General features: G+C 42.3%; 1 protein-coding gene across 11 annotated transcripts in view; it reads left to right on the forward strand.

Annotated features, from left to right (window-relative positions):
* The window catches only part of LOC115055694 (transcription factor COE3), a 67,545-nt gene extending 60,438 nt beyond the window's left edge, over positions 1-7,107 (forward strand). For 4 of the 11 annotated variants that reach the window (XM_029521668.1, XM_029521669.1, XM_029521671.1 and 1 more), the window contains exons 12-16: positions 2,858-2,923; positions 3,161-3,332; positions 3,764-3,949; positions 4,264-4,464; positions 5,912-5,943. In XM_029521668.1, the coding sequence (XP_029377528.1) occupies positions 2,858-2,923; positions 3,161-3,332; positions 3,764-3,949; positions 4,264-4,464; positions 5,912-5,943 (657 nt within the window). Of the gene's footprint in view, positions 1-2,857; positions 2,924-3,160; positions 3,337-3,763; positions 3,950-4,263; positions 4,543-5,911 lie in introns of all 11 variants that reach the window. The other 7 variants (XM_029521676.1, XM_029521677.1, XM_029521679.1 and 4 more) reach the window with 5 other exon arrangements.
* The last annotated feature ends 6,663 nt before the right edge of the window (positions 7,108-13,770 follow it).

A 13,770-nucleotide genomic window follows, 5' to 3' on the forward strand; every position in this document is an offset into this window, starting at 1 on the left:
TTGGAATTCACCCTCCTTTTTAAGATCTTGTTATAAAACAATTTTCTATTCATAATATAAAAAAGACAATTTATAATACCATTTTGTGCCCTCTGGCAGTAATGGACAAATAGACTGGATATCACATTATATCACACTCAATTTCTCTCTTCTGTAACAAATTAGATTCATTATGAAATTAAAAGTGGAAACTCAATATTGTTTTATTATTAAGCTGATTGCTTTGGATTCTTTTCTTTCCTCCCAAAATGAGCATAAGCCCATTCTTTTCCAATTCTTTGTGTAATCCACAAGGAGAAAATATTACAAATGTGTTCATGTCAAGCAATTACCCATGTATTTAAATGAATCTCTCTTCCTGTGCTCTTTGAAGTACCTTCATCTAATGGCCCTATGCTTCTAAATGCATTCATTACCTCAGGCTAGAGCTAACAGAGTAATTGCCTTACAGTTTTATAATGGCATTAGCACTCCAAGCTACATAACCTAGGCCCTCTTTTATTAACTGTGATAATATAAATACAACATCCATGTTAATCTAGTGCTTGAAGAGTCACATTTGAGCTGTTTCAGACCACATTGTCTTATTGTTAGATATTTTTTATAACACATCATTTGTTATGGCTTCCTTTCATTGTTTTTTTTTCTCCTTTGCAATAATGTGAAACAGCTTCTAAATCTTAGGTGATCTGTCATCTAAGCAGCCCCATTTAAGCAGTTGTTGAACACGAGACCTTTATGCAAAGCAAGGCAAACAATAGCAGAAATCTGTCACGCATTTGTCACAGAACAACAGAAATCATTTGAGGCCTTTAATTGTTTCAATTTAACATGGTGTGTTCTGATATGTCTCCATGACAAGAAAGCCAATTACACTTATGCTGGAGTAGTATTGAGATTTACATGGAAATGCCCTCAGAACACTATTCCGTGTTAATCGTATTCACAGCGTGAGCTGATACGCATGAAAGCGTCTCGTCAGAAGAAAACAAACTTCTTCCTTGATTGGGTGCAGCACTTCTCATCATCCTTGGATATGACTAGGTTGCCACTTAAGCATAGCCTTGCGAGTGAGCTTGGTTAGTTAAGACACCACGCGGTAAACGACAGATTAAGGATGAGAGGCAATATCGTTTTCTCTCCTTTTTCCAAGCTGTCCTTATGTCACTGCTGCAAAGTACCATATGGACAAGGAGGGAGAGGACGTTTTAAAGAGAATGAAACATGGCTTGCAAACGCGACAGTCTTAATTGCTTTAATTGTTGTTTAAAATTGAGAGCCATGTAGGAGATCTTGAAATATGATAGAATAGATTATTGGTAATTATTAACTGCAGACAAAAAGAAAGAAAACCACTTTATCTCACTCAGCAAGAGAGAGAGAAATCTGTTCTGCCTGATGAGAACACATCAAGACAGCTGGTCCTCTCATTTAGTCTACCTGCCTCACGACAACCATAATTCTTTATTTGTATGCAAACTAGATGCATGCAACGTTGAGCATACACACCAATTTCAGAGGTAAATGCCCATTCTAAGAGCCACCCATCCGGTAACGTGGGGTGGATTAAGCGATATGTTTCTATAAGAGAGCATGGCATACGCTGGAAGTGGCTTCTACAGTGATTCATCTTGATAAATCAAGGACTGTGGTAGATATGCTCCTCAGGATGAAAGGGCCCATACACATTCTCCGAGCACACTACATACGCTGTGCCTTGGAAATGCAGGCCAAGTCTTGGAGGCCGCTGTTTGAAGGCGCGAAGGCTGTGTTTACATTCATTTACGGCAGCTGCCGTCTTAATCCCACACTGCTATTGCCAAGTGATGGAACACTTCAGACAAATTACTGAGGCCCGCAAAAGAAAACATAGCGAATGTGGGAAGAAAACAAGCACCATCTGAGATGTTTCTGGTGACAGATTTGCATTGCTTTTAACCAGGGTTCTAACAGCACAGTCGACAAATCTCTGCTCTACAGCAGGTGACAACAAGCAAGCATTTTAAAAACACACGCAACAGCCATGTCTGCAACTTGCCTTTGTCAGATTAAATGCACTCTAAAAGGAGGAGAGGGTTTTCATAGAGCATATTGCCTTCTGTATTATAGAAAACAAAGAGAGCAGCCTGGTTGCTTGAGAGGGATTTAATTGTAAGTGCTGAATTCAAAGAGCAGATAAAGACACAAAAACGGGCCAAACCCCACCTAGCTGAAAGCCCAAAAACAGAGTGGGGGGAACAGGATCTGGGGCCAACTCATTTTCAGTGTTAAGAGCCAAAGCAACACAGCTAATCCGCATTGTCAAGCGGGGGCAAGCATGCAGACATGGATAAGACCACATCCTGAGCATCCGTGTCCCCAAGGCACAAGCACCCAGCTCTTGCTGGATGGGAAGTCATTTGTGAAGTCCTTTGCAACAGCCAGTCAAAGAGGTTAATTGAAAAATTCCTTAATGTCATTACAACAGAACTAGATTAACCCAGAGCTAATTCACTTTATTGTTCTGAAGAGGGGACTCGGCGCTGAACTCCAGAGCAAACGTGAAGCCCAGAATCAGGGGTGAGGTGTTGTTTTTAAAGGAGTATGCCAGTTTAATTAAGATAGGGAACATTATTCACTGCTCTGCATGGTTGGAAGGAGCAAAGTGGTAGTGCTGTATAAATGTAGCACCAGTGCCTCTTAAATCAGGGTGGCGTTTATTCAGGCGGTTGAATATGTAAACATTTCAAAGTATCTCCTCAGCCCTGCTGTTTAATATTGTCTGTGATATTGTTTATTAATGTAAGAACAAGTGGGGTCAGGTTCAAATCTACTCTTCTCTGCGCTTAACATTTGCTCTTCCTGTTTTCCTCATCAGGAGGTGTTACTGAAGAGGGCAGCTGATCTCGTTGAAGCCCTGTATGGAATGCCCCACAACAATCAGGTCTGTATGCACACAGCCGCTCCAGCATGCTCGCACTTCTGCCGTATAAGAAACCATTGAAAATTTACCGACAGTATCACCAAAGGATATTTTTATCACTATATCTGGAACATTGTAGGCTACATGCGTTGTGAGTTAACCATATAGCCATGAACTGTGCATCAAAGCAAAAGCAAAGCTGTAAAAAAAAAAAAAAAACATAAATAACAAAACCTCTGCTTTCTCTTTGCTTCTCAGGAGATCATTCTGAAGAGGGCAGCTGACATCGCTGAGGCCCTGTACAGCGTTCCCCGCAACCACAACCAGATCCCCTCTCTCGCTAACACAGCCTCCCACGGCATGATGGGAGTCAACTCCTTCAGCAGCCAGCTAGCAGTCAATGTGTCTGAGTCACAAGGGAATGACCAAGGTATGTGATTTAGGGTACTGCTCCATAACTCAGTGGTTCTCAAAAGTGGGGTCCAGGGAGCTGTGGGGGTCCTTGAGGGGATTCCAAAGGGGGGATTGCAGCAAAATGAAAAATAGTTAATTTCTTTTTTTTTTTTTTTTTTTTTTTTTTTTATTCGTTAAAAAAAAAAAAAAAAAAAAGATGGACAGAAATACTCTTTTTGAACACCAGGCCCAATGGCCCCATCCTCACTGAGTTAAAGGGTCCAATTAAGAGCCAGATTTCTTATTAAACTTGCACCTGCAGGATGTGCTGCTATAAAAATTTGTGATTGTAGCAACAAATTTTCTATGTCATTTACTGTAATCAGTGAACATTTCCACGATAAACACTGTACAGAAGGGAAGGAATGAATGAATTTCCCCTTTCCATCCTCCACCTGTGTTCTTCAGTGGGCTACAGCCGGAACACCAGCAGCGTGTCCCCTCGGGGCTACATCTCCAGCAGCACCCCACAGCAGTCGAGCTACAACACCGTCAGCAACAGCATGAATGGCTACGGCAATGCCGGTATGAACCTGGGAGTGCCAAGCTCCCCTGGGTTCCTCAACGGATCCTCTGCCAACTCCCCATATGGAAGTGAGTAGCTTGCCACTATCACACGCTGTAGTCGCACTAAGCTGCTGCTGATTTAATTCCAGCTCCCACATTCGTTTTCACCTCCGTGAATCACTTGTGACAGGGTTATAATATTATTGATGGTGAAAATGTATTTCTATTCATTCACACAGGCTTGTTTAGCTTTATTAATACGGAGAACACACATGTAGCTCAGTACAGGAGAAATCCTCATTTTTATGTGTATTTCACCATATGCCACCTGTATTTGTTCAGCCGGACAAGATGTTGATGGTAGGGGCCTGTGAGTACTGATCGTGTATCCCCCCTGGCAGAAATACTATCCCAGCCTTACCTTAACTGCCCTCTCCCTCTCAAGCAATACTCACAGCACGTTCTCACTCTCACCCTCCCTCCTCTCTTCTCCTCCCCTATCATCTCTGCAGTTAAACAAAAGAGCGCCTTCGCCCCTGTGGTCCGACCCCAGGCCTCCCCACCCCCCTCCTGCACCAGCGCCAACGGCAACGGACTGCAAGGTGAGCCCCCCTCACCCCCCCATCCCTTCCCTACGGACTACTGGTCAGATACCGCTGCTCAGGCCTCTGTCCGGTTTGGTGAGGGATTAATCATTACAAATATATGCATTTTGACAGGCCAATTTACACATTTCAGTTCACACTCAAACACAAACCCACATACCCACTCACTCACACAGTGCATGTCTTTGCAAGCGTGCGCACACACACACACACACACACAAAGAGATGCAAGTGTAGGACTGGCAGTGTTGTCTCGCGTCTCTGCAAATACATGCAAACGTACATCCTTGTTGCCCTTTCATACAAATGATCTCTTCTGATGTCGCAGGAAAAGACCTTCCCAGAATTGTTTTAGTAATTATGTTTATTAGGTTTTGTGCATGTGTCATGACCAACATGATTGCTTTGAAAACAAGCTTAGCCGTAGTGTGTGCCCCAAGATTAATAACATTGGGCTTAATGAAGTGGGAAATTAAAGTTCATCTTGCTACACGTTCATACTTATTAATACATGTTGTGCAGAAATTAATGAGCAATGCCTTGCCATCATCTGCACTGGCAAACTTAAAAGCATTTCAACCATGACTCTACAAATATACTCAGAGCAATATAATAATATATCATCCCAGCACTTCACTAGTCGCCTAATTGTTAAAACGTGTGAAAATACTGAATATATAAACTCTCAGAGTGAAGTACAGTTGCTAATGATATCCTCAGCAGATGGTCCTGGTAAAATAACGGAAGCTACCTTTGATCTTGCCTAATCTTTCTTGGATAATGACGCAGAGGCACGATTTAGGGTATGTGGAAACGCAGGAACTAATGCGCTGCGGAGTGTTGGGAGAGTTGAGGACGAGGGGATGAAGGGAGGAGAGGAAGTGATAGAAGGAATCTGAGGGGAGTCTGAGGAGTGTCTAGGACTGTAGCATTGTGGCATTGTGGGAAGTGACCGTGTTGTTGCTCTCTCGTCACCACGGCCGCGTCTCCTGGGAGTCTGGGCCACTGTTTGCCATTACCCCAACGCCAGGAGAAATATCACACATAGCAAGACTGGCGTGCTGGGGGCTGAAATGTCAGAGCAGGAGGGAGGTTTTCAAACTCTCCCTGTTAGGAGGACGTGCAGCAGCAGGCTGGTGGACACGGCAAACACTCACAGGCACATACGCAAACAGGCACATTAAGGCATACATTCACACACTGCACTGTCAGATGGCTGGACAGACAGACACACACACACACACACACACATATATATATAGATACATGCACGCACGCGCGCGCACACGCACACACACACACACACACACACACATGCATGCATACATACACAGTAAATTGCAACTTTTTAATAATTTTTCTGATTTATATTTATATTTATATCCACGCACGGTTTTTCCTGGTAAATTAATATCCCTTCTCTTTCTGTCTCTGTTTCCTCCAGCCATGTCCGGCCTGGTTGTCCCTCCAATGTAAATGCACTTTCATCATCTCAAGCACCAGTCTACACACTACCACTTCAGAGGAACCCCCCCACTCCCCACCCCCCTTTCTCAGTGCACCGCAAAACGCTGGTGTTATGTATAGTCAACCGCTTGTTCTGTTTTTAAAGATGAAGAAAAAATAGAAAGAGAAAGAAATGCTTTTTTTTTTTCTTTTAAATGACTTTCACCAACCTGCAGAAAAAAAGGATTTCACAAGGAACAATATTTTTTTCTGTGGGGATTTTTGTTTGTTTGTTTTGTTTTTCTCCATTTTATCATCTTCGAAGAGGACACGGGAAAATGGAGGGTTTATTTTGTATACCTGGTGGGTTGTGCGTCGGCCTTGGATATGTCCAATCAAACTACACATTCAATACTGGAAGGGACTCTGTGGACTCACCATCTGGTTGTAAAGTAAAAACACTGATGTACAGTACATTTGCCAATGAACTTGTTTGCCTCAGAAATTGTTTTTTCTGTTTCAACTCTCTTTTAATAGATTCACAACAGTTGTGTGTCTTTATAATGTGACTTTTTTGTATTTTTATGTGTGAGAAAAATACACAGGGGCCAAGACAGTTTGAATTTCAACTGGAAAATATATGAGATATATAATGTAGAAAATTGATCATAAAAGTACAACAAATACGAGTAAAAGGGGCGGGGCTGGGTGGGTAAGGATGTATCATGTTTCATTCCTGCATTTTAACTTAAATTTTGTAATTTATTGTAGCTAGAAATCATCTTCAAAAATTAAAAAAAAAAATCCTCTTTGATTCAACAAGCACACTGACGTGTACAAAACACTGCTCTGTTGATGAATATGATGTACTTCCATGTCTAGAGCTTCCTTTTAAGCAAGTGTGTTTTGCCATGTTTTTCAACTTTTTTGCTAGCACTGTATATTAATGCATTCCTAGGCTACTGTGAAGTCTGTTTCTTGTTGATGAGGAGCAGTCTCCCCCCTCTAGCTCCAACTCCCTTATGTGTTTTATATGTGGTTAAAAATTGTAGACTATTGTGATATTGCCAAACTTGTGCTAAATATTTATACATCTGTCTTTTTCATGTTCTTTTAGATCAACAAAAAAAAAAAAAACATTTGAAAAAAACAAAATTAAAATCCATCAAGAATGTAGGAGTATAGTAGTTCATTGTCATATTTCTGTTCAAACACACACTTGCGCTCACTGAGGGAAATTTTGTAACATATCAACTATAAATAATGTATTTATCTCTGAAATTTTGTATATTGCTTTTCATTATGTATGTATTAATCGTCATGCCCTTAATATAGTGATGCAGCACAGATAATTCAGCCAAGAACTGTTGCCTTCATTTGTTTTCTTTTTGTATTTGATGAAATGCAATGTGCATATATTTCATGTGTATCCTCAAAAATTTGTGTTACTCTGTCAAGACTCTCTGTCCATTTTTTAAAGGGGAAGTCAAACTTCATTGTTTATTTTTATATTGATTTTAAATTATCTATACAGACCATTTTGGAGAAAACTTTGTTGGTTGTATTGTCAAATAAATTGTTTGTGACCCATATGATAGTTGTTAAGATCCAATAGAGACTAATGTGCATGAGGGACAACCTTGGAGATAAAAAAAACACTCCATCTGTGGTTGTATTTTTTTCTGTTTTGTAGAATGTATAGAAGTCATTTTTACTCACCACTTATGACTCTGCCACATAGCTTACATGTGTTTACAGGGAAGAAAATTTAAAAATGTCAACATTTGGAATGGACACAGAAATGAATAAGTGATGTTTTATTAAAATTTTCAGTAAAAACACAATAGCTCCTCAACTGTGGACTTCTTCAGTTTTAAGTACAGTTTGGCTGGCAGACAAACTGACAATCGCGACAAAGAAAAAAAGACAGTAGAAACCTCTGAGGACAAACCTGTGATTCGTCTGTAAGTTGTAGTGTTTTCCATGACTTTGCCATAGAGATACTTGTTTGAAACCTGTGGAAAAGTGTAACATCCATAAAAGATGAAAACTGCTCTTTACTCATATTATTTCAGCACAGCACTCTGACATTGTTGCATATTCCTACTGGTCTTTGAATCAGCGTATCCTGCATCTGTGGTGCTTCAAAGGTTCATTGTAGTCATTCATAAACAGTGCGAGCTTTTTATTCAAAGCAGCCCAAATGGGGCTCATTCAAATCCCTCATTTTATTGCATTAAGCCACCTAGTTAATAAAGAATCAATACATTGAAAGAGCAAGGTTATCCTTTGTCTATAAGGGCTGGTATCGTTTTGAACCTCTCATAGTTGGAGCGCTGAAAGGGGGCCACTGTGAAATCTATACTCATCAAGTGGGTCAAACAGAAGGATAGAAGTGTTTGAGGGAAGAATAGTGCTTCTCCTTAAAAACAACTGAGCATCTTATCTGGCATCCTGAGCAGGTCACAAAATGTCAATTTCTCATCAAGGCAACATTGTCCGGAGACACCCCTGCCTTTAATGCACAATTAAACGACGGCAACCTGAGTGGCCATCAGCATATCACAGTTTATTATGTCAACTGGCATGCACAGATCTCAGAGCACGAGCGATAATCCACAAGCTGCTGATAGCGCAAAGGACAGATACACTCAAAAGAGCGATTTAATTTTCAGCTGCGATCGTCTTGTGCTTCAAATCATTCCCTCGATAATCCAACGTGTCTGATAACAATAGCCACACATCTGCCTCCTGACATTGCATTATCTTTTTCAGATAAACATACAGAGGTTCGGATCCATCGCCTTGCTCGCTGTTCTCTGTGTTATTCAAAGGCAAAATCTTGCACAAAGTGTATGTTTATTTAGTCTTAGCTGGCCCATAAAAGAAACCAAGAACGACTGTCCGTCATCACAGAAAAGGAACATTAGCAGATACTGAGGCAAAAAGACAAACTCTGAAGGTAACAGCAAGGTTAAGAAAAAACAAAACAACAACAACAACAAAAAAAAAAACAAGTTTTCTCAGTTGTTGCCAGTGTTACGAGCTCAGAAACCTGGCAGGCAGGCCTGAGGTGCACTGCATTGTCTCAGCAAGTTTCTCGGTACCCGGCGACCAGCCACTAGCTCTGCCACACCACTCAATCATCGTGAGAGCCTCTTTATTGGAGAACTCTAATGGCCACCCTCCACCATGATCTTAATGTGTGCATTAAATATTTATAAATCCTGGGTCAATAATGCATCATAACCAGAGTCTGACAGACCCCCACCGTACCATGTGGCTGCCTCCCTCTCAAACACAGGCAAAGGTCAAGGGGTCACACAATCAAAAGAGAGCGAGGCTTGCCACATCCATATGTTGCCACTCTTATCAAGACTTTCTTCGGTACTGGTTATCTGTCAAAGGAAAGAAATATTGAAAGCAATATCGATCTTAACTAGCCTTGTGTTGCCAAGGGCCACGCTTCAAACATCTGCTTGTGCATTGTTATATTTCAAAAAACCTCCTCTCAATAATATAAGCCTGAGTGTTAATATTGAACTTTTCTGTGGCTGAGCATGACTAATATCCACCTTATTACCGAGCATCGCCAGAGATCTTTGAAGACTTGATTCACGCAGCAATAAATATTTTTGTCATTAGTGCCGTGCTAATTGTGCAGCCTGGCATCGCCGGTGACTCAGTGGCTTTACGTGACCATGTCCACGCTGCACTCCTGCACTGTTCAGGTGAAAGATTGTGCTCCGGTGATAGCACACACAAAAGAGCAGCCGGACAATGAGCCAGTCAATGGAGAGCTCCAGTTGAAAGAGCCACAATGGCCGTGCATGCTGGGAATTGGGCTGGATGATATAAAGGAATGAAACTTTCATTGAGGCCATGGAGGACAAGCATTCAGAAAAGAGGTTTTGTTTGCTCTTTATCAATCTGCCGTTTCCCATGAGAAAAAACAATTCAAACTGACCTTAAAAAGAGAATATTACCTTACGCATCCACTCCCTATGTAACTCTTATTGAGTGCCTTATACATACTTTTATTGGCCGTGCCTGTGATAATACCTTTGTGCCAACGTGTGTACAGTATCCATGCAGGACATAAACTTAAGAGGTGGACAGTCGTTTATCTTCTGTGCTGGACGGGCAGTGCTGAGAAACACTTTTTTAAGGATTTGCTCTTGGACAGGCAGGATTTGTGTAACTGCTGAGTGATGTATTTTGTGCAAGAAAATAAAAGCAGCTTCCACTCCACAGACGTTTATACACCAGCCGGATACTGCGACTCATAAAAACTGCACCGCCGACTAGACAGCCCAACTTTTGAGATCACGATAATTTGACCTTTTTGAACAATTTCACATTTGAATTAAAACAGGGACTCTGACCACTTAAAAAAAAGAGTCCCACATTAGCACTTTCTCCTGTCTGTGAATTGGTACATCAGATAAGACACCGCTCCCCTGCTACTGTACACTGGGAGTCAGCTACGCAAGTTAAACTCTAGATCCTTGCGAAGATTTCCACTTCACTCACTGCAGTCAGGAAGGATGAGCAAAGTATCCCAGTGCTTCAAAATCCATTAAACTTGTATTTGGGTGTCATTTGATACTTCATCAATGTTTCAGTGCATTTCAAACCCACAAACGCAGGATTTACCCCCGGTAGAAATACAACATTCACCATATTTTCCTTCTATGAACTTCACATAGTCCAAAAATTACACTGTAAAGACTGCCTGGTCAGGCACTGTTAGGCCACAGCGATAAAATAATATCACTTGAACTGTATTTTCTGCCACAGTCTCCACCACATAGAGCTCCTTTCATAGCACCCCTCTGTAGTGCTTTGTCCAGTAGTTCTGGATATGATATCATCTATTAATAATGTATTGGCAATGGATTACATAAAAAGGGAGCAGAAATAACATCCAATATTCATGCCCCCTGAGCTTGACTGTGTCCAATCCGTTTGGCCCATAAAACCTTAGCCCCATTTCCATATCCGCTGTGGGTCACGACAGGTCTGCAGCACAAAGGCTCACAGAACAGCTCAACTCAGGAAAAGGGCAGTAAAAATCGGGTGGATTTCTGAACCCTTATGAAACAGCCCCCCTTCAGGAAAAAAAAAAAGAAAAAGAAAAAGTGAAAAAGCCCTTTTCCGATTTCAGCGCCTGTGAAAAACCTGGTACTGTATTTCCCTCTTTAATTGTGCCACTTGAGAAATTGACGTGCCTCTGAAACATGGCATGAATCTCACAGTTATTGCAGTCCCCTTGGCAGGGAATGTTGATACAACATCTGCATGCTATAGAAAGTAATGGAAGTAGCAGAGGTGGCAGCTGCAACTCTACAGGAAGTGTGCCATTTTCAGGCAGTGCTGCTGTGAGAACGACTAACTGCCAGCCTGGTCTTGCAGGCAGCTCTGATTGCCAGGACACTATGACAAACACGCAGGGGCCGGGAGTGTTGTATCCTGGGGGATGACAGCTTCTGTTTGATTGTCAATAAGGCTCATTAGCAGAAAAAATGGAGAATGTGAAAAGAGATTAAATAGCTTGAGACAGGGTCCCCCTCATGTTTCATTACAGAGGAATTATCAGAGCTTTTTTTTCATCAATTCCAGCAGAAAGAAATTCACTCGTCGCCTCCCCACCACTCAAAAAAGTCAAGCCAGTGGCTAAATTCAAATTTAAAAAATCCCGCACATTCAGTCAAAACAGAATCAGCAAATGCTAATCAGGCCCTGTAAACGTTGTCCACACCTAACAACAAGATCTCCGCTGCTCCTCGTAGCGACTCTCATCTTAAGACCAGCGGCGGATGTTTCCCTCCATCTTAGGGAGGAACGGCCAACAAAGCAGTGTGTAAGGGCCTTTCCCTGAAGAGTCCTTGTCACGCCGCGCCAAACCTCTGTGATTATCGTTGTTTTTGCAGAGAGTGTCCATGCCTGCCAATACCGCTGTTCCATAAATGAATTTGGCCCCTCGTCAACGAATTACCTAACACGCAGAACTGTGTATGTGTCACATCCAATTCCAACTCACCGGCTTTGCTGGTGTGTGTCAGCTGGAGGACTTAATCATCAATCGTCAATCATAATAAGCAAAGCACATTGATAGGGTTCCTGCTTTTTTTTTTCTCTCTCTCTACACAGTTAAATAAAGTGTAAAGGGAGAAGTTAAGACTGACCTTGTTAAATTGGGACCACAATTTATATTCCTAATTTAGTGTATGGATTAATTAGTCTTGGCAACTGTGTGTATCAGTTTCCATGCGGTAGAGCTTCGGCGTTATATCCACTTGATCAAATCCTTGCTCGCTTTCATAAGGAAAGTCTGGAATGATATCTGTCAGTTTAATCTTGATGTTTTTGCTCAGAACAGGCTTTGCATATTTTTAGCTGCACACTTTTAATTAATGCTTAATTGGAGAGTTTATAGAGGGGACCCTTCCAACATTAGTTGCTAATCAATAACCTCCATCTCTCATCATACAAAATTAATCACTATGACCTGTTATCAGGCCTTAATACAACCATACATGCACATATACACACACACACACACAGACTAACGAGTGTGCATGCTAACTAGCAAAGTGTGCATTTTGCACAAGGCTGAGGAATCTGGCTCATATTTTCCCTCTCCCTGATCCAATCCACTTCTCTCCCCCGTCATATAGATCGAGTCTGCGGGGGCCAGAGGCGCTGACAGAGCCCAGATGCTCCCAGTCTGTCTGGGGGACTGGGGAGACTGGTGCCATGGGGTCCTGGAGCCTCTGAAGTGCCGCCCCTCCGTCAACATGACCAAGGCTAGACCTGCACTTTCTCCAGGCTGAGACACTCTCCTTACCACGCTGACAACCACACTGCAGAGTCACAGATTGATACATGCAGGGATACACGCTCACAGGCACCCGATCTCACGTAATGTATGGCCGTTCATCAGCCGTTCCTAATTAGAGACCCCCAGACCAGCACTTGGGTTCATAAGGTTACAATGACACACTGATACAAGGTTGCTCGAGCACACACACTCACACGCTGGTACCGCTCAGGGTTTTCTTTTACATTCCTATTTAATCCTGCTCTGTCTCATCACCACTGTCCCAAACTCGCTCATGTGGAGGGAAGGGGGTCCCTTTGTTCTGAAGAAACAAAACAAAAAAGAGGCACCATACGAATCCTCCATCCTCTCGCTTTTTCTCTCAAAACACAAAGATCATTACAAGAGCATCAAAGTATGCCGTGATTGAAATGATATTTCTCTTTGTAGTTGTGGCATAGCGTGGAGTGTGCTGGTATTAGATGCTGCTGTGGCAGCTGTCGCGGCTGGCTGCGTGGTGCCTCAGTGTCAGGGCCTCCGAGGCCAGCCTGTCCCGGCAGAGAGACAGAGGGGGAGGAAACCTGATAGTGCAGCCAAGCCCCGCTCTAATGTCTGTCTATCCAGCTATCTATCCCTGGGTCTATCTGTCTGACCGACTGTTGGATGCTGCCTATCTGCATGCCGGATACTCCTCTGCTTTCCCAGCAGCCGTGCACTACTTGCAGCTCGGCTAATACACTTCAAAAAGTTTCACTTGCTTTTTTTTTTTTTTTTTTTTTTTTTGTGCACCAACTTTTTTAGGAAGAATAAAAGCAGCTATTTGTGAATCACTGACATGGCTGCAGGATTAACTTCTGCCAGGTCCCCGCTAAGCTCGCGACTTGTACCAAGGGGTGCAGGTTATGATAACAGTAGAATTATGAGCCGGCATGTATGAAAAGCAAGAGATTGAAGCTCAGAGAGTGTTTGTATTTGATGTGGGGGCAGAAAATTGTGCTATAATGAGGAAGGGTGCCAGGATATGAGATGGGAAG

The sequence above is a fragment of the Echeneis naucrates genome, chromosome 15, assembly GCF_900963305.1.
Source record: "Echeneis naucrates chromosome 15, fEcheNa1.1, whole genome shotgun sequence".
Taxonomy (NCBI): Eukaryota; Metazoa; Chordata; class Actinopteri; order Carangiformes; family Echeneidae; genus Echeneis; species Echeneis naucrates.